Source organism: Zosterops lateralis, assembly GCF_965231275.1.
Source record: "Zosterops lateralis genome assembly, chromosome: 1".
Lineage (NCBI taxonomy): Eukaryota > Metazoa > Chordata > Aves > Passeriformes > Zosteropidae > Zosterops > Zosterops lateralis.
The window spans coordinates 30,625,697-30,647,728 of record NC_139762.1 but is presented as its reverse complement, the minus strand read 5'-3'; the positions used below and the strand labels follow the sequence as shown (position 1 = coordinate 30,647,728).

Sequence of the window (22,032 nt, the reverse complement as noted above, 5' to 3'; positions counted from 1 at the left end):
AAATAAGGATAATAACTTCTATATTGTCTTTTTACGCAGAACTACCCAAAGGGGAATAATCTGACACACTTCAGCTAAAATGACTTTGTGACATTTTGCTGGACATGCTATAGAAAGACCGTGGGGCCCATTTCTAAGTCTGGCATATTTCAGGGAACGTGAAGGAAGCCAACAGGAGCTGTGTCCATCAGCAGCAACTTTGACGCGTCACCTGAGTTAGCTAAGGTCACTTCTTTGGCCATGACTGGCCTTTTGAGATCAGTAGGAAAACAGCACTAGAAATATAGTTATAGAAGTTTTTAAAGAAATAATGTTACTTTGTGATGCAACTTGTAGCTCTGAATGCTTCAGTGTGGCCTATACAATCTGCCTTGGTTTCATCCTGTTACACATGACCTCATAGGGGTGTATCCAAGGATCCAGACAAAAGGCATTACAAAAGTACGTCCAACTAGTTTCTTGTGGAGAATCTCCAACATGTAAAGTTGCAGTGGATAGGATATGGGCCATTGCTCATGTGGACGTCAGTGGCCAAAGTTTCTCAAAGGCTCAGTGAATAGTATTGCTTAAACTGAAATAATTTTAGATAAGATACATCTCAAGTTTGCTCCTGAGTTAAAAAAGAAAGACAAAAATGATGTTCAATCATATAAGCAGATCAAAATTCCAAATACTTTCTTAAAAAGCATTTCAAACATCTAAAAAAGAACCTAATCATTTTATAATTTCTGATACTTGCTTCTTTAGAAAACTAAAAGCGAATAAATTAGGAAATAATCTGTTAATCTGCCATCACTATTTCATTACTTTTGAGTTGATGAAATCTTCTCCCAGCTAAGGGGTAAATTGTTTTATAATGAGTGGAAATCAATTTTCCTTAGACATTACTAGGAACAAACTTAGCCAGATGCTGATTGTTTTGATAGCATGGAGGCACTCAGAGGCACACTTCTTAGAGGCAGTGGCAGATAGTATGTGTCATTAAGACATTTGTCAACCATGGAAGTCATAAGAGCCTGACATTTGCAATCTAGACTAGAAAGGCCCTCGAGAAGTTTATTTATTCAGTTATTTAATAATAGTAACAAATCTTCTGCTCTTGCCTTTCCAGCAGCCTTGGAATCAAAACCACCCAATCCAAGCTTAGACATTTGTTTGGAAATAAAGCAGACATTTGAATAACACCCTTCAAAATACCTAACAGATTTCTGCTAGTAAATCACTTTAGTCCTTCTAACCTTGACCTTTATATCCTTCCTGAAGAAGTACAACATTAATCAAGAGAGGACTGTTCAATACATTCCACTGTGAGAGTCTTGTTGCTGCAGTATTAACCTGGAGGTGTTCAGCTGAAAATTATAAGGAATCCTTAGAGTTGGAAGGTATCCTATTCTCATGATGCATTTCCTTTCCTGGAGGCCAGGCAAGGGGCTTTGATTTTAAGTTCATTGACATACATATAAACATGGCTCCAGGCTAAACCTGAAAATTCTCTAGAGATTTATGAGCTAAGCAGACATTCTGTCACTGGATTTGCTAATTTTGCCTGAACGTCGTCCCCACAACAAAAAGCCTGCCCATGCATCTTTCTGAAAGACATCCAGCCTTTCAGCTCACTCCTTCTGTGAGTTATGTGGACTGACACACTAGAAAAGTGTGATTTACAAGAAATATTGCCTACCACTGAGTTAATAATCAAACATCTACCTCACTCAATACTTCCATGACAAGAAAACATTCTTAATTTTTAATTAATGCTTATTGAACAACATGCCATGAAAATAAGCAGTCTCTACTAATTGCTGAGAGAAATCTTTAGAAACACTGGACTGTAACTCCATTTTGGGAGTTTGCATTTTCTTATCTCCCTTTGGTTTGACATGATAGTAAAAGAGATGATGTTACATTATCTAAAGTTCAGGCATTCTTAATGCTTCTTTACAATCACAAAGAAATACAGAGGATGTTTTAATAGAAATGAAAATCTGGACAACTTCTTTAATAGGAATATTTGTGGAATATGGTACTTCTTGAATGTTATGGAAAATAAAATAAAATAAGTCAGCCATCAGAAAAGAGGCCTAAATCAAAATCCCCTGAAATGATAATATAGTTTTGGTTACTAAACTGCAATGGTAACTCCTGTCAAAAAGTGACTTTTACTACCATCTGCTTAAGTAAAAAATACTAAATGACAAAAAAATGTTTTGAACACTTTGTCTATTTCTTGTCCTCTGCTCTATTTTAGTAGTATTGTCTCATTGTTTAAACCCTTAGCTGTTCTGAACTATATTACTATAGCACACTTATCTTTTGATACATAAATATTTAAAATCTCTTTTTAGAATGTCTGGATGCATTTTTTTTTTAATTTTGACTACTGAGAGGAAAAGCAATGCTCTGACTTGGCTTAGGACTTCCACATTTGATTTGTTTTGTTAGCCCCAGTGAGAAGTGACTTAGTGAAGAAGCTGTAAAGTGACTTAGTAAAAGCATAAATCAGTCTGTGAAATGTGATGTTTAGCTGGCTAAAGAAAAGCCAGCCAGGCACAATCATTAAAGTTCTTTCATATAAAACAGTGGAGAGTTGAGAGAGAGGGCCCAAGGAGAAAAGTACTTGTCTAGCCCTACCACAAGAACAGCCACTGAGAAATGGAGTGACTATTCAAAGCTTTAAAACACTCTGCAGCACAAAGACCTTAATTGCAGCTGAAGCAAGTTTAAACATCTGTTGCTTGTTAGATTATTATTTTATTTATTTGCTTATTTATTTATTCATTTACTTTGGGATGAGTTGGAGAAAGACTTTTTAGACTCCTTATGGTCATTCTGTTGGGATGGAGAACAGAGGTCTGAGTGTTTCTAAAATGTAAAGCTGCAAAAATCTTTGTTTTAGCAAGAAATATTGCTTTTGGTGGTTTTTTTTTTTTTTTTTTTTTTTTTTCATTGAAAAAGCCTGCTGAAACTTTTGCTTTTGTGCATCTTTATTGCAATTTTTAGGACAGTAGCCAGAACAGATAATAGCACCTGGGAACTGGTTGTATCACTGCACTGCATCTTTTGTTTTCAGGTATTGAAATGCCTGAACCTGGGTATGTCTAGAAGAGGAGAAAGAAGAGAAGATGGATCAAAATAAGGGAACAAAATGGCATGTGGATTACAGCATGTGCTGTGTGTTCTTCATTTTCTTCTGATCCTCACAACTTTCCATGATACTTCAAAAGACTTGCTCCATCTGCAGATTGCCAAGCCAAAGAGCCCACGAACATAGCTACCCCTGGGATGTAGCAGACTATCAAATCTAAATACATGTGATAGAAAACCATTTCTGACTGTCTCTGTGCCTTCGCTTCCCATGCAAAGGGAAGAATGCACAGCACAGTGTGTCTGTACCATTCCACACTGAACCAGAGAAGTCAGGGAGACTTTCGAATCTGCCATCTTCACAGAGATTCACATTCCACTGCACTGTTCAAATCTTCTGGTGGGTGACCACAGCCTCCTATTTCTGAGGAGAATGAATACTACCTAACTGACAAGATTCATGTACAGGTTTCTTAGAAAGCTATCAGTCTGCCACACACCTGAACTTCCTTGTTGAAGAATTTGGCTCAAAATCCTGCTTACCATCTGCATAAAATATATCAAATATCATATACATGTATAAAATTACAGTCATCTGATTTTGTGAACAAGACCATCAAGAATACACTAGTGAGTTATACATAAAACCTCTCCTAGGTGTTATGCAACTACTGTCCCCATATTTTCTTTTGATCTTTTTGTAATCAGTTATGAATCTTGACATCTCTCCCAGAAGAAAATGTTGCAACATCTTTTGCCAATAATAAAGTAAATATTAAGGATTTCTATTTTTATTTGCTTAATTTAATACTTCTTGGCATACATCTTCTATAAAAGCCTGCATTAGACAGATCATTCAAGCCACTGTCTGAATCTTAAGAACATAGTACTTTGTGGTTATCTACTCAAATACTGCAGTCCCTTGCAAACCTGTTTGTTTCTACACTTCCCTTTGAAACTTCTGGCTTTAGCTAAACAAAATCCTCTTTCCCATGGTGTTTCAATGATCAGGCTCATTTCTTTCCAGTATTTACATTACCTGTACCACAATTCTTTTCCATACATACACACCTTACATACAGACTACTGTTTTTAGGGACTATCATCCTGGATGTTTTGCTCACTATAAAGCAACTGTTTAGAAAGAAAAAAAAGATTCACAAACCTCACCACAAGGCAGACTGCATTTTAAGCCACTTCCCTTTACCAACTACCAAATGGGTTAGAAAGTAACACAAAAAAAAAATCAAAAGAAAATGAGGAAAAAAACCTACTAGTGCATGATTGTTTTGTCTAATTACATATAAATATGTAATGAAGACTAAGTCCAGTTTTTGTCTTGGATAGTCCATTGCCTTGACTGCTGCAATTTCAGTCCCTGATGGAATAGTTAGGACCAGTCTTTATTTACTGAGTAAAAACTGACATGGATGGAATCCCTCCTATATGAACCCTGGCAAACTGACTTCATCTATATTCTTTAGATGTAGGGCGAATGAATAATATTCCTGGTATTCTTAAAGTAAGGACCATTATTAACATAACAAGAGATGCAGAAACAATGCTCGCAGTGCAGTAATAAATAGTAAAACTTGTACACCTATATATACCAAATCTGCAAATTTTCATTGGTGCTATTTGGTTGTCTCCATCACTTGAAGTTTGGTGAATTGTTTAATTTCCTTCACATATATTCCATGGAAATAACACAGAAGAAGGTAAAGAATAAAATACAGCATGATAATAGACACACACCTGTGGCAGTGGTTTTTTTTTTGTTTGTTTTGTTTGTTGGTTTTTTTTTTTTTTTTTTTTTTTTTTTTTTTTTTTTGTTTTGTTTTGTTTTGTTTTGTTTTGTTTTGTTTTTGTTTTTTGTTTTATGTGTTTGCAGTTCCTTCTTACCCAGCTTTATGTACTGTATCATGGTTCGTTCCACGTACCCCCTTTTGGTTGTATCTTATAGTTCACCCCAGTTTCAGTTATATGTCAATCTCGTGTTTCATAACCTCTGGGTCCTGTCTGTCTCTTTGGGGCCCCTCCCTGCCTCTAGAAAGTTCCAGGGAGAGTGTCGAGTGATTGAACAGGATCCCGGCTTCCCCCTCCTACCTCTCTAGTTTGTTTTCTTATGTGTCACTAACATACAGAGTCATCCCCCACTTATCCCTGATTGGACCTTGGCTGAGCCCATCCCCTTGTTCCTCCCCCAATAAAAGTTGCTTCATTCGGGTGCTCCTTGGTTCTGCTGAGGCAGACACCCTGGGCTTCAGTTGTCTCCCCTGTGAGAACAATAAACCCAGTTGGCTAAACCTGAGCAGAGTCCTCCTTCCTTCCCCTGCCGTCATCACTTACTGCTGAGGTCCAACCAAGACTCACAGGACTGACGGGGTTTGTCCGGCTCCCGAGCCGTACCTGATTTGCCGTGGTGCCCGAGGCGAGAAAAACACCGACACCGCGACACACACCAAAATTAAAACAAAGATTCAGAACCATGAAAATCCCAACTTTACTCCAAATTTAACTTCAAGTCTTATATATTTTCATATAATGTTTCATTACATCATTCTATATCACTGCCATCTTGACATCTGTGCCTCAACACCACTTAACCAGTTCATAGACTATCTCTGCTTTGAATTATGTTGAGAAAATCAAACTACCATTAGTCTTTCCTCAGAGGTAACTTTCTTCAGTCATCTGTCAAAATTAAACATTTCTCTTTTTACTGACATGATAGGGCACTACCCTAATGGCTGGTACAGGCTCTTATGTCACAGTAACAATGGAGAACAGCCATAGGGATTCCATCCCTCAACTTGCATGTCTTTGTTAGCGTCACCATCCAGTGCACTCCGACAGCCAAAGACCCTAAACCACAGTTCCTATACACAGCACAATACATGGTGATGTTAAAGCTGAGCAGACAGGCCTGCGCAAACCTGGCATTGCTGAACATCTGACACACACAGCTAGAATCTACAAAGACTCTTCCAGAGCCAAGTGTTTAAGACTAGTTTCTAATGAAAAATTGCAAGGCCTCCATCTCATTGCCTATTTGCCAAAGCACTCCCCAAAGCAGTAGCAGTTTTTGTCCAAGTCTTTAACATTTCTGAATTTCACAAATTCTCCTGCAGTCAGGGAATTTCACTCTCATGAATTACTGGATTACATACTATAGGGCAATTCTCTTATCTTTAAATTCTTTTACTTTGTGTACACAAAATACTAATTAGCTCCTGAAATAACCATCCATATCCCAGAGGCCTAGAGGATTATCAGATGGAGAATGGATAAACACTTCAGGGGAAATATAACATTTTAGGATGAAGCTTTAGAATGTGTGCCAAACATCAAAATCAATGTTTGCCAATTTTTTCCAGCACTTGCACAGCACACAAGCAAGATACTTCCTCTACGTATCAAGTATTCATAGAAGAGATTTAGCTACCAAAACCATGTAAAACAATGTCAAAGGGGTTTGCACATGTAAAACACAGGTGAAATGCAATGCATGTTTTTCATCATACTTACAGTGATAAGCAAGCATGAAAATACTCCTCTGTGTTCAAAGACCACATTTCCTTTACACTCTTAACATTAATATTCTCTATTTACACTTCAACTATTAAAAAATATATATTTTGCAGAATTGCCTGTGAAGGAAATAGCACTTAGAATTCCCCTTAGGGATTTGATCTATAGGTGGCTCTATGCACACTGTATATAAGGCATGTAAGTAGTCTTTGATATTTGATAGTTAACATTCACATCATTTAAGTTATGCATGTGTGTAACTCCCTTGCTGTACGTGCTGTTTTGATCTCAGTTCCACATACCAATAGGAGCAAATCAATAGCACAACTCTTTATCTAAGTGTTCCACACATCTATAGCATTTTTCATCAAAGAATCTCAGACCAAGAAAAAACCCTTTGCAGTCATATTTGTAAAAATACAAACATAAATATATGCTAATGTGAAACAAGATAAGATTTCCCCAAAGGTACTAAATATGCTTTGGAGAGAAAATATTTTTGCCCTTTTCAATATTGCCTCATCTCTTATACTGCCTCAAGCTCTAAGTTCCCTATGACACAATATTGACTTGGAAACCACTGTCACTACAGAGCAAATACTTGAAGGCAGCTCCTGTGCAACAAAGATTGAAATAGTGAAGATGTAAAAGTCAGTCTAAAAGAACCATGTGGAAGGCTGATCAGCTCTCAGATCCAGGTAAAAGCTAGAAAATTGTGAAGAGCATAAAATAAAATTGGTACATGATTATTTTTTCTAGTAATCAATCAGAACTGAAATAAAATATCTAGAAAAAATAAGCATGCTTTCCATGAAGCCTAAGACTTCAAGATCTTGTGCAAAGTGCTACAAATAGCAACAGACATGCAAGATAAAAACTGAAATTCTATCCTTTGGGGGACTTGCAAGGAGCCTGTGTCTATTTCTGTAAACAGTGAGTTCTATGATTTGAGACAGTTATTGGTGACTTCAAGAGAGCCAAGACTGCTATCCTGCTTGAACAAAAAAAATGTCTAAAGAGAACTGGCATTCCACTTCCTTCCTCACAGCTCTGGATGTTCATTTTATGGCTTGCCACCACTGAAGTAATAATTCCTATATCTGCATAAAATTAGTGAAATACAATCCTGCAAACACAAGGTTCTGGTTAAAAGCCTGCACAACTGCTCAGAATGGCACAGATACCATCTTAGCTTCAAGAACGGCTCTCAGATTTGAAACACTTTTATTTTTATATTATCTTTTAGAGATCTTGCACCTCCACAGTATATTGTGGGGGTTTTGTAATTTTGCTTTTAAATTTACTTTAACTTGCAAAATATTCCTCGATTGCATGCATTTCCCTTTTAAAACACGCAATAGTGAACCTTGCTGCTTGTCAGGAAAAGGCAAATTCATCTTATTTTGCCTGCACTAAAAAAAATGCTTCAAGAGTTTTGAAAAAATGACAATTTCTGAGTGATACCACATCTACAGAAGACTCAACTGCAATTTTAAATTAAGAAATTTTATTATTACACTACTTTTTCCACAAAAACCTTTGCGAATCATATCTACCACTCCCATAACTTAATGTTCTCTGAAAACCCTGTTATGAGTTTCAGTCATAGAAACAGATGATTTTTCCCCCAGCAGTCAAATTGTCAGGTGAATTTCACTACTGTAATTTTATTCCAATTTGCACATATCTTCTTTCTTCAATAAAAAAAAGAAAAGAAACACACTTTTTTTTTTTTTCAACCATATGATTGGCATGTTTACTGCATAATTGCAAACTTCAGTTGTGGTTTCAGATGTCATACCCCTGCACAGAAATGATAAATTTGCCTGCTCTTTACTTGCTTTGAGGTAAATGCTGTCTCTGTCCATTCTTATCCAGCCAAGAACTGCAAAATTGTTCTTCCAATATGTGTGAATTCACATTTTTCCCACTTCCAATGTTTGTATATGAGCATGCATATATACGCACAGCAACTAAAATATTAGATTGATTCAATACAAAATGTATAATGGAATGGAACTGAAGATAAATTATGTATTCACAAAGTGTTGCTCCATTCCCAAAGTGCTTCACTGCATGTTACTAATAAATGAATATTAAAAAAATGTAAACCCCCAAATCCCAGTTTTCTTAACTCATGGTAAAGCATAATATAAATAGATAAGAATGTTAAATATGCTCTTCCTTCCATATCATTGTCTAAGAAAAAAATAGCAGTAACAAATTCAGTATAACCAAGACCCCAAGAATCTGATGGGCCTCTGGAATAATTACCAGGTGCTATCAACACAAGACAAAAATCTTTTGACTCCATAGGGACTGTGGAAAGCATGAAAACTTCTGAAACATTTGATGTTCAAGTGCAGCCAAAGGCAGCTTCAAAGTGCTTTTTGGCTGGATTGTAAAATCTCACCATAATATACAACAGATTTGATGACACTTAAGTCTGTATCCACTAAAGTCCATCCATCAAATATAATTTATTCTGGATTGATCAAGTATAATATCCCTGGTATAATAAGGAAAATGGACTTCAGAGCAAGAATGGAACCAAATTGGCACATGTTCCTTCACAGAAGAAGTTAAGATTAATGAATGAAATGAAGTGGGGAAACACTGGATGGACAAGAAAGAAGGTACTGGGCACAAGAGATTGTGGATGTAGGTGAACACATGTAAAACCACAATGTCAAGAAGGAAAGAGAAAATATTTCTGAAGGCTCTTTTGGTGTTGGGAATGTCTTACTTACTCCTCAGAACTCATGTACAGTGTGAGAAGCCATGGAACTAAAAAGAACTTATTTTGTTCCTTATAGAAAGGCAAACAAGAGGTGTGGTTTTTATAAATGAATGCATGAAGACCTGAGACAGGAATTCAGAATATGTTGCACTGAAAAAAACCAAAAAAATGGGAATGCTGCAGAATAAGTTGCCATGAACACATTTGTATAGAACTGCTGCAAGAAAAAAAAACAGATGCAAGATGATTGTGGATACTGTGGATACTAGAGGTGCCTAACTTAAGAAGAAAAATTAATTTGGGGCACCTAATAATAATGAAGTGATGCTGAATCACAGTACAAACTTAGAAGTCCCAAAAAGAGACAACAGAAAAATATATGTCATCAGTCAGGAATTAGGTAGTGAAATACTTTCCAAGAAAAGAAAATAAAAGACCTGCAAAAAGAGAACATAAACAGTTTAATATAGTTGCTGAGCCAATGGTTTTTTTTTTTTTTTTTTTTTTTTTTTTTTTTTAAATCCCACAAGCTGAACTGTCCTGAGGACAATGAGACCAACACTTGTTGGGAGGAAGGCAGTTCAATTTCTAGCTAATTCCCTCTCTGGTGAAAAGTCTCCATTCCAAAAGCTTGACACCTCTGCATGTAAAGTGCCTGTGCACGTGCTTTTCCTGTGACTGCAGGTATCAAGAACACCTGTGAAGTCTTGCCTTTGCTAGGAGGGATCACTTCACTCCTATTGTATGACTCCTATATATGATTCCTCTGCAAGCCTGTATGATCATTTTACTCCAGCCCACAGCTGGCACTGGCAAAGCAGCCCAGCTGCCACATAAACTTTCGTGCTTACTCCTCAGAAAGGTCTCTGTATGTGTTTTTCTTAGGTTCCTCTTAACACAGCTAAAAGAAACCGGAAAAGCTGCAAATAAGCTATTTTCTCAAAGATATAAAGAAGTTTTGCAGACTTTAAAGATTTTGGTCATTTTATGATAACCTGCATGAAAGACACTGAATTTTTCCTAAAAAGAATGTCCCAGAGGCAAGGGCCAGGGCCTTGCCAGGGCCTTGGTGCGTGCCCCCACCTTAAAGCTTGGATGACTGAGTTATGGAGTCTAACTTGTCAAATACAAACACAGCTCTTCCACTAGTAAGAGCTGTTACAAAAAAGCTAGAAGCAACCCTCTTCTCAACCCTCCTTTTCTTGTTCTGCTTTGGAAGCTTTTAAGCAGTCTTTACTGTTGGTCTCCTATGTGTGCACCTGGTCTGATGCCTCCCTGACCTTGACCCACATCCACTGGCTCAGCTTCCTGGCTTGCCCTGGCACCTGCCACCTCACTAAGGTCTTGACAGGTGATAACCAGTCTGCTCCTCCTCTGCCATTTAACGGGTATCAGCCCCGGGAATTTTCCAAACAACATGTCTCAGCAATCACTGCTTACAGTAAGTAACACCATGAGACAAGCTGCAACATCCTAGATCCTCACAGTGAAGTGACTACCACTGAGTTTTACCTGTGGGTGCTCGTTCATAGCGGCTGAACAAGAGCCACGTAGCCAAGGACACCAGTGGCATGTTGGCTTGTATCAGAAGCAGTGTGGCCAGCAGAGCGGTGGTCTCGCTATGCTTGGCCCCGGTGAGGCCACACCCACAGTGCTGTGCCCAGTTTTGGACCCCTCACTTCAAAAAAAGACATTGAGGTGCTGGAGTGCATCCAGAGAGACACAAGGGGATGGGGACGGGCCTGGAGCACAAATCCCCTGAGGATGGCTGGGGAGGCTGGGGCTGCTGAGCCTGGAGAAAAGGATGCTCAGGGGAAACCTTATCACACTCTACAATTCCCTGAAAGGAGGCTGGAGTCAGGTGGGAATTGGCCTCTTCTCCCAGGTAGCAAGGGACAGAAAAGGAAATAGTCTCAAGCTGCATCAGGAGAGGTTTATGTTGGATATTGGGGAAATTTTCTTCACTGCAAGGGCTGGCATTAAACAGGATGCCCAGGGAAGTGGTGGAGTCGCGATCCCTGGAAGTGTTTGTTCCAAAGGCGTGTGGATGCAGCAGTTGGGAAATGTAGTTTAACAGTGAATATGGCCATGCTGGGTAAACGATTGGACTCAATGACTTAAGAGGCCTTCCAACCTTAACAATTCCAAGTGATCCTATTCCAATCCCCGCTCCGAGGATGAAGGGAACCAATCCCCACATTTCAGCAGGCGTCCCCCGCCAGCCTCCTGGCTTCTCACAATGACGCGGGCCTGCTTTTCCCTCGGCGCCACCGGCGCTGCGTTTATTCCCTCACTGGGACAGGATCTCCGGCCCCATCCGCGGCTCCCTCCCCTCGCTCCCGGCGGGACGGGACGGGACGGGACGGGACGGGAGCGCCTCCCCGCCCTCAGCGCGGCCCCGCCCCGAGACACCCGCGGCCCGGGCACTTAAAGGGCCCATGGCGGCCGTGCCCGGGCAGCGCCGCTGCGTGTTCGCTATCGCCGTGCCGCGCTGTCCCGGGCGGTGTCCGGGCAATGTCCGGGCGCTGTCCCGGCGCGGTCCGGGCGTTCCCGGGGCTGCGGGGCCCGGGGAGCTCCTGCGGGGCTCGCGTACCGCGGGGGGAGGGGGGGAGCGGTAGGGCCCGGGGCGCGCCGGGGGCAGGCGAGCGGGCGGGCGCTGGATTCTTTGGATCGCGGACGTCGCGGGCGAATAAAACAGGCGGGCGGGCGGTTGCGCCGTTCGTGCCGCGGGGGGCGCGGAGCGGAGCCGCCCCGGGCCCGGCGCAGATGGAGCCCCGCGGCCCAGTGTCGGTGTCGGCCGTGCTGCCGGCGGGCGGGAGCGGGGAGCGCCTGGGCGGTGCCACCCCCAAGCAGTTCTGCGCCGTGCAGGGGAGGCCGCTCGTCAGCTACGCGGTGCGGGCCATGGAGAGGTAACGAGCCCGGCGCCGCTCGGCTCCCGACCGCGCCCGCGGGCTCCTGCCGGCCCTCGCCGGACCCCGGGGGGCCACAGGCAGCCCCCGCTGCCCTCGCCCGAGGCCCTGGGCACCAGGGCGGGTCCAGTTTGCGTTGCAGTGTCTCTCCGTCCCTCCCCGCCCGGTCAGACCGGGAAGGGAAGGACGCGTGTTTGGGCCCCTCACCTGCGAAGTCCCGAGCGGGACCCGGGCGCTTCCCCCGCTCCAGCCTGGCTCTAGCGCCGCATCCCGGTCCCGGTGGCTTCTCTGCCCTCCCTCCCCAGCCCTGTCCGTGCTCCGAGCCTGTGCCGCATTCCTTAGCTCCTGGAGGCCCCTCAGCCTCGGAGCTGGAGGGTTCGTGTAGCTGCAGTGGCTGGTGTGGTGAGCTGGGCCCACCGCAGCTGTCGGAGACAGTCGCAGGACTATCCGGAAAAGAGATCTGTGCTGCCATTGCCAGTGAAGATGGCCTTTATAATGTCCAAAGGCTTCAAAAAATGGTCCACTCCTCATGATGGGATGGATGAACTCACTGATGTACAGCACTGCATTATGCTCTGCACACATTATGCTCATGTTTGCCCATGTAAAAGACCTTGGATCAGCAGGAAGTTTGAAGCAGAAGTGTTTGAGTTATAGTTGCTGAACTAGAAGCTGGTGGCTTACGTAGAGTGAAGGTGCATGTGTAACTTACCCATATTTATGTTGTAGTGATGACACAAGGAGTACTGGGTACAAATTGAACGTTGGGAAATTTGGGTTAGGTATTAGGAAGAAATTCTTTACTGTTTAGGGTGGTGAGGAACTGGAACAGGTTTCCCAGGGAGGTTGTGGATGCCCCAGCCCAGGTGGCATTCAAGGCCAAGGTGGATAAGGCCTTGAGCAGTCTGGTCTGGTGGAAAGTGTCCCTGCCCATGGCAGGGGGACTGGGGCTAAATGATCTTTAATGCACCTTCCCACCCTTAACATTCTACATTAGAGCAAAGCATTAAAGTAATGGGATTTCTTAGGAGCCAAGTTTTTCCTTTCCATAAGGCTGTTGTGTTCTAGGCATGTGACTGACAATTGATATATTATTGTCAAATGTTAACATAATGTAAGTCTTGTATCTAGTGAAACATCACAGGTAGGAGCGGAGTGTCAAGGGGATTTCTGGATGTGTTGCAGTAACTTGTAGGAAAACAAACCTTTAGATTTTAGAGAGAAGAAATGGGGAGGAGTGGAGATCAGTGAAAGAAAGAAAATTGCCAGCATCTCCCAAAGTTCTTAACACATGGAATCTTGTACAACTTCAAAATTGGGACTCTTTTTCCATTCCCACCCAGAGAGGCTTCCCTCAGGTCACTTGTTACTTTATGAAAGAAATACTGCTTCTTTATTTGATTTTCAACAGCAGCCAGTTGCAAAGCTAAGCACATCAGTAAGCAAAGCATCCAATCCAAAGCTTGCCACAGCTGTAATTTCTGCCAAAATGTCATGGGAATCTACAGAGAGGAATTACATCCTTACTCAGTGTATTGGAGACCTGGAAAAGAGAACAGTGAGGTTTGGGAAGGAAATGTTATGCATCTAAAAAAAAAAATATTTTTACTGCCAACAAGCTCTGAGAAAATAGCCCTACTTTGAGTAATGCTATTATGTTTGTCCTAAAGCTGCAAAAAATTAGAAGGTTGATGTCAAGTTGTACAGTTCAACCGAGTTGATTGTGAGAGTAACAACTTGGTGCTTTTTTTGCTTAGGAGCTCAATAATCCCTGCCAGTGCTCTGTCAGGCAGAGCTTCCTGCCACCTCTGCTGAATTGGAGTGTTGATTGGTATAGATGTGTATGAGGAGCTGGGAACAGATGTACTCCAAAGCTTGGGATGGCTTTCATTTTCATCTCAACACTTCTGTCTCTGAAACTGTAAAGGATGTACCTCGTTCTTACTTAAGTGTGTATGTAAGCACAAGCATGTAATATTGAGGAACTGCAGTTTATCACATATCTACCTAGAAATGGCAATTTTTGTGTTTATCTTGATACTGTCTTCTCATGTCTGTGGTTTACCTGATGAAATTGAATGGGTCATTGACTTATTAGCCTGTAATGACTTCTGTTGAACTGGACATCTCAGCTGGTGTGGCTACTTTGAAGCGTTTTTAAATTTGGAAAAGAGGTAGCAGAGTATAGACAGAAATACACGAGCAGTTCAAGGATGTGCAGATGCTTTGCATGTGCTCTTTAAAGATCAGTAGAAAAAGGTTTTTGTGCTGTTCAGCTGAAAGTAGTGAGACTCTTAAATATCAGTGTGGAAAAATGGGCAGATGAGACAAGAGCAGACATGAATGAGTAAGCAGTGCATCCTGTTCTATAGGATAACAGCATGTACAACACTGGCCTGCCAATAATAATCACAGATGATACCCTGAGGAGGAGGAGATGAACAAAACTAGGGCACAGAAAAATCAGTTTTAATTGCCAGTGCAGTGGCACTGATAGGAAGGTCAGGCCCTACCTTCGGGCTAAAATTAAAGTGTGTTAGAAAACTTAAATGTCTCATTTTCCCATTGGATTTGTTCCTGCTTTTGTTGAACTATGCAAGGCGTTCGCGACAAGTTCAACTGATTTAGAATGGCATTCCTTGGTTTTGCTTCTGTAACAACTAGCAGAGTTTCTCCTTAATTTGATTTTTTTTTTTTTTGGTGTGTGCATGTTTGTTAGGATAGAATCTTTTCAATTCTTTTTCTGAGACAGGGAGGAATCTTAGCTCTGTATGCACATGTGCACCCATATTTTACTAAATCTATAGAGAGGAAAACAAACTAAGATAAAGATTGATTTTAAAATCAATGTGGAACAAATATGCTGCTGCTATTCTTGCTGTGCTCATATTTCACCAGATGTTGCAAATACAATGAGTAGTTATAAAAGAGAAAAGCAGAGTTAATGTCTTCACTGGCGGAATTAAAATGTTCCATAAAGTTTTCAGACAGCTTTGTTTTCTTTATTGTAGTATCTCAAAACGGGAGGAGGTCTTTTAAAATCCCCTGGGCAAGCTCCCAAAGTAGCTTCTCTTTGGAAGTGTCCTGCATGGTTATTTGCCAAATATTTTTCTCCATTGATTGATGCATATTCACTGGCTCTATAAGTCACACAATTAGAGTTTTGTTAAATGGATCTTCTCTGATACTTCTTTTTGTCCAGTTGTCATTAGATTTTTTTTTTTCTGAAGTAGCTTATAAGCAAAAAATAGTTACAGCAAATTTTATGGAGGCATCTTTTTTCTCTTGTCTGACTCATAAGGAGCATTTTATTTCTGGGAAAAATAGAATGGTTTCTGTACATGAGATCCTCCAAACTTTCTTAATATACCATAAAACCTTCCTGCTTCCATTTTTGTACTGTAAGAGATACATTTATATTAATATATTTTTTCATATATCAATATATATTTTTTCATATATCATATATATCAATTTTTTCATATATCAATAAATTCATAACAAAGCTTTTATGGAGCAAAAAATTCACAGCTTGAATTCTGTGTATGGATTTTGTTCTTGTTGCTTCTTTTTCTCATTTGTTTTTTAATAAGGTTAGCAAAAGTAATATAATTTATCTTGCACCTCTAAAAGTTTCTGTGACAGTGAAAAATACTGTCTAACGCTACTAAAGTAATCTCAGCAGCATCTGCCTGATTCTGGCCTTGTTTTGCTGATCTCAGTAGGTTCTATTGAATAGTTTTTTAGTGGCAAGAGATTGAGTGTGAGTATTTAAGCCTTATACCAGATTTCATCACTGGTTTCTGTGTGAGTGAACTGGTAGAAGGTTAAATCTGGGTCACATTTGTACCTCAGCAGGGCTTTTGGGTGATACAGTTTCAAGTGGGCTTGTTTCATTTCCTCGGCAGCCTGTGTTTTGAAGGAATAACTCAATCTGTTGCTGAGTTAATGAGCTCCCCTACTTTCAGTTCTAGCTCAGCTACTACAAGTATTTGTAGTCCTGTTTGAAATTTAATGGAACAATACCATTTTTTACTAGGCAATAAGTCTACATGTAGGTGATGACGAGAAGGATAGCTGCAGGAAACAAACATAGAGTCCTTTTGTACCTCATTGTTTCCTTTCTGCTAGTATTGGGGTCCTCCCAAGGCAGTTGTAAAGTGATTGTAACTGGACTTGTCATTTTGTTTCATTTGATCAGACTTCATTTTCCACTTTGGAACCACAGCCTGTGTTGTATGGAAGCACTGGAGTTGTGTGTTGTGACAGCACGTTGGGATACAGCATTGTGATCTTTTTCATGTGTCATGCTGATTCTTTCTGAAGCTTGATCTAATATTACAGTTATAAAATTGAAATGGTGTTTGAAATGCTGTTTTTAAACTGGATTTGAGCAGCTCCTCAGTAGATTATTATTTTAGTATGAAATCTTTCTGAAGGAAAGGATGTGACTAATTGAGGGAGGGAAAAAAGATACGTTTACTGCCAGATTGGGTGTATACAGATATCTTTCTACTTCTTGAAAACATTTTGAAATATTTCCATAGGCAGATCTTCAGAAGACCTAGCAACCTGTGTGGTGCACAGCTTTCATTCATTAAAATCTGTAGCACACTTTACTGGATTAGTACTCTTCATGAGTTTTAGTGGGACAAAACCTAAGCAGTTCTGTATGTAATCAGTCTAGAGGATACCTTTATGCTCTTACATGAATATGTTACATCCCTAAATCCCAGCTCTAATTGTAGAATGTGGGTCCAGAATGAGTTTAAGGAGGACATACTCAAGTTCACAAATGTGTTTATGCAGACACAGGGTGGAGCTGTGACCGCATCCTGTCACTTGTTGGTGTATTGTACCACGGGAGGCCTTGAGCCATTCCACCCCCTCTGTGCAGAGATTTATCACAGGCTGGGCCAGTACTTGTGTTCTCTTCCCCACTTCTCAGAAGATGCTGTGTGCATACCCAGTTGCCTCATAATCTGTTTCATTTGGCTCCATAAAGGGCAATGTCAGTGCTCTTCTTGCACAGTCACAAGTGACTGTGCAGACTGTCCAGTTTCTGGGTACTGTGTAAGGCTACAGTCTTTCTGCAAACCAAAGTGCAGAGCTCTTGTTCTCATTTTGTGTGAAATAGCTCTTCTTGAATTTTGCTTTGTTAAATGACTGACTGACTCTCGGTATTTAAAAGAACTGAGAAGAATCCAGTTAGTTTGCCCTAGTTCCAAGTTGAACTTCCATGCAGAAGTACTGTGTTTTGTAGTTAAATATAAGAGTATGCCAGAAATCATAAGAGAGATTTTTAAACCTTTTGATTGACCTGTGGACAAGTTGAAATGAAACTTGAAACCACATGACTTCAGTTTTTACATTTGAGCAACTTCAATACGTAAAGAATGCTGAGAATGTATTGGTTTGGCTGTACTTCCTGCCTTTGCTAATAGTAAAATGAATATAAGGACAAGTATTTTTATTTTGAAGAATGTTAATAGCACTTTATTTTATTTTAAATAGTTACTTTACAATTCATTGAAAAAGTTTTCCATGGAGTATTATTAATTACAACCCCCCACCCCTCCTTACATAAGGTGGAAGATGCTCTGTTGTTTCATGTAGTTCTAGGCAACTGCTTTGTAACACAGATTAATTTTGCCTTTGAAGTAAAAATAGTTCCCAGGCAATGCCTTCTCATGTGTCATTGCAGAAATCACTGTCTTGAGCCTGTGTATTTCTGAACTGTGAATTTCATACTCTTATTTTTCTAACTGAAAATATTTAGTCCTCAGTACCTTTGTTCTTCTTGTGTCTGCAGTCTTAGTTTCCAATAGCTTTACTAGTTTTAGCTGATACAGTACATCGTACTTTTTCCAGTTATTAAAACTCTCTTTTTCCCTAGTTGCATGTGTAACCAGCATGCATGGTAACATGGGTAATTTTAACATAGTAATCCTTTTTTTTCTTTTAATCGTTGTTCATCTGGTGAGTTTCTTGTCTGACATGCTAAAACGCTCTTCTGCCATCTGTGGGGACACAGAAAGGGAACACAACAAATGTTTTTTTATGTTCTCTACATAGGCATTTAGAAAATAGGACACTACAATGGATTTGAATTATGGTATTTGTGTTGTTTTGAAATGCCACATATGACTAGAATTTGTATTCCTAGATGCTTTGACAGAAGTATGATTTCAACCTAGCTTCAGTTGTGATTGGTTTCAATCTTGTGGTCTGTGAGTCATTCACTTCCCCCCACACAACTCCTCAGTTCTAGAGCTAGACTGATACCAACAATATAATCTTGGAGATCTCTAAAAATGTGTTTTCCATATGGTATTCTTAAAAAGCACAGCTATGATTTTTATATTTTTCTAGCTTCCTACAGCAGAAACCTTTCTGTTTATAAATATATAAATATATTCCAAACTACCAGTAATAATGTTTCCTGTCAATATTAAAGTATTACAATTTTCATTCATTACCATTCTGTCAATTACTGCTCATGCCTGTCTTGATAGTCATCTTTGTTTCAGACTTTTTCTTGATTGTATTCTCTTGTACACCGTGTGCTTCACTAGAACATGGAGTATTCCAGGCCACAGGATTTACCAGTTTATTAGAAACTGATTGCAAACTGTCACTGGTTTATTTAGAAGTTCTATTTGAAGTTAGGAATGATGCTGGAGTAAGAAATGGTTTCAAGGCTTTTGAAGAGTAATCAGAATGTGCACCTCCACAAAGTTATTGTTGGAAGCAAGTCCCTTCCCGGAACTCCAGTGTTATTGGCATAAATCATCTGTTATAGCTCTCCCTTAAGGAGTGGAGTACAAAAACATGGACTTGGGTGTATCAAGAGGTGCTTTATTTAGCCATCTTGAATTTTCATTGTTATGAATTTCTTTGTTTCATATATCTCCACTTTTATTTAGTCATTTATGTCTTCTTTCTCTGGTTTTGCACTGATTTTTCTAGGATAAGTTGGATATCTGACATTATTGTAGTGGTCTCTCCTGAAAACATTGAAACAATGAAGACTATCATTGAAAAATATGGCCACAGAAGAGTTACAGTAGTAGAAGGTGGAATAACTCGTCACCGGTCAATATTCAATGGACTGAAAGTATTTGCAGAGAAGGAATTTTCCAGCCATTTGCTCCAGAAGCCAGAAGTAGTGATTATCCATGATGCTGTGAGGCCTTTTGTTGAAGAAGATATTGTTTCAAAAGTGGTTATGGCTGCTAAAGAACATGGGGTATGTACTATACAGCAATGCAACTCTGTAATTATACTTTACAGCTTAAAATCATGATTGATAAATCAGGAATTTTCTAGTAATTTTATTAATGTGTGATGAGGGTTTTTTTTAAGTAGAACAGATCCAGATTTCCTATTATGCAGAGAGGTAAGGTGGGGGAGGTTGAATTTTTTAAACGCTGCAGATATTATTTGCTACAGGGAATAATAGTTGCCATAGAGACTGCCTGGAGATTAAATCAATCAGCAATTTGTTAGTTGACAGATAGGTTATGTAATGATAGTTTACCTTTTTTTCCATATAGAATTATCACTTAATGCCATAGCAGTTCTGTTAGTGAATACTAATAATAGCCAAAGAGTGTGTTGGTTGACTTGCAAACTTTGTGCTTTCATCTCAAACTTACATGCAAATCCTGAATAAGCAGCAAAAGAACCTGTAAGTATTGCAAACTGCTGGAAGACAGGGTAAGTGGGAAGCCTCCAGCTGTAGGTTGGATATTCTCCTGTTTAACACTGCATCTGAGGCTGGGACTACTCACAGAAACAAAAAAGATTTCTGAGAAAGTAAGAGATAGATGAAGAAAAGAGTTGGTAGAAGTTGTGTTATGCAAGTAGAAGGATAGCAGAGGCATGCACTAGCAGCAAGAGGAACTGTTAGATGAACTGCCTAAGTCAGAGGTTTAAGAAATCACGTCTTAGCCACAGGTTTGTTTGCAAAATTTGCTATCTTTAATTTGTTTTTGAATTCTCCATTAATAAGATGCATAATGCTTTCCTGCTTTTAGGACATGGTTTGAGGTAGAAGTTGTTAGTGATGGCAGATTATTTGGGTACTAGAAAACTAGGAAAATGTACCACTGCTTGTCTTTTCCGGAAAATGTGGTAAATCAACAGGTGGTTCACAACTTTGACAGTGGAATAATGAGTCCAAAGAATGAACTGTGGTGTTTCTTAGTGCTCCTACTCCTTCATAGTGTAGAAGGGGAATATATAGCTTGTTAAAATATTTATTATTAAAATCAAATTATGTCAAGTCTCTCAGAACACTGTTGCAGATCTAAATATATCGAGATTTTTCTTAGTAGGCCTATAGTTTTGTAGATAGGCTTAATAAGAAATGGCAATAAAATAGGAACTCTTTACTGTAGTTTTCAGTGATCTAGAACATAGGTTTCCAGTTATTAAAACTTAAATTTAGTTAGATCAAAAATCTTGTTAAAATTCTTTCTCATATAGCACAAAATAGCATTTCAGAATTTATTCTCTGCCAAAGACTTTAAAATAAGTCCTCTTTGTAAATCAGTTTTAAATGTGATTCTTTGAGAGTGGTAAAAGAATGGAGTTAATTGATCTGGTTTTGGATTGAAATGAGAATAATTTTTCTGAATATGTTTGTGTTGTCTTTGTGTGTTAAGGTGTATCATATCTCATTTGAATTTAACTCGTTCACTTTTTTCTTGAAAGTTTTGTGATTTTAGTATAATATTTTCTCCTGGTTTTCTTTTTAATTGAGTGTAAGGTATTTAAAGTAAAAAAGTAGGGGGAACCACGGCTTTCTCCACAGGCCTTCTCAAGTCAGTGTACTCTAGTTCATCTGACCCTCTGACTGGTAAATATTTCCTAACCTGGATCACTGAAATATAATTTGCTCTCAAAAAGGTGATGATGTACACGTATAATAGTGTATTCCATTGCATAACATAACATTTGTCTGAATGTGTGTGGTGATTATGTGCTCTGTGGTGGCTTTCTGTGTTGGCTGAGATCCACTGACTTCAGCAAGGCTGGGCCATCAGAGAGACTTGTGCTTGGTCTCTAAGGTCTGGGTGCTATTAATATTACCTGACAAAGTAATTGAATTAAGGAACATGAGAAGAATTTCGTTTTATGTAACAAATTGGAAAACCACCTTCTGAGAGATAGGTGACTGTTTCCACCTGGGAACTACAGAATTCTGAAGAATTAAATGGAAAGCTATGACTTTCTCAAAACTGGTATGAATGGTTTTGAATATCAGAAATAAATTGATGCAGAGCAGCTATCATGTTTAGTTCTTCCTATGGTCAAATTCTTTGCATATCTAAAAGAATGTCAGTTCTTCAATCTTTCAGTACAAAAAGTAATTACTTCCTCTTGCATTATGTAGAAAGGTACAAAACCTGGCAGAAACATCATATTAAATGACTTGTGTTAATAGGGGTAATGCTGTATTGTTATATGTCTGCATACCTTATAGATAACATAATTATGAGAAGCTTTAATGTTCTTTAAAATGGCAATTGATCAAGTGGGTTGTTTCACTTCTGGCTGCCAATTTTCAGACAAATAAACTGCTTTATTACGCTTACTAATCAGTTTGTTATTTGCCTATGGGGATAAAAATGTGTACCTTAACCAGAACTAATAAATTATACCTTACCCCCCCCCAAACAACTCCTTGATTATGTCAAAATATTACTTTGTAACCAATTAAATTCCATTTATGTTTTGGGGGTAATTTTGCAATTAAAATTA

The 22,032-nt window shown here is 39.5% G+C and overlaps 1 protein-coding gene across 2 annotated transcripts in view; it reads left to right on the top strand.

The window, feature by feature from the left end:
• The first annotated feature begins 12,115 nt into the window (after positions 1-12,115).
• The window catches only part of CRPPA (CDP-L-ribitol pyrophosphorylase A), a 109,519-nt gene continuing 99,602 nt past the window's right edge, over positions 12,116-22,032 (top strand). For both annotated transcript variants that reach the window (XM_083860647.1, XM_083860646.1), the window contains exons 1-2: positions 12,116-12,264; positions 19,234-19,513. In XM_083860647.1, coding sequence (XP_083716773.1) covers positions 12,122-12,264; positions 19,234-19,513 — 423 coding nt within the window. In that variant the 5' untranslated portion in view covers positions 12,116-12,121. The remainder of the gene's footprint in view (positions 12,265-19,233; positions 19,514-22,032) is intronic.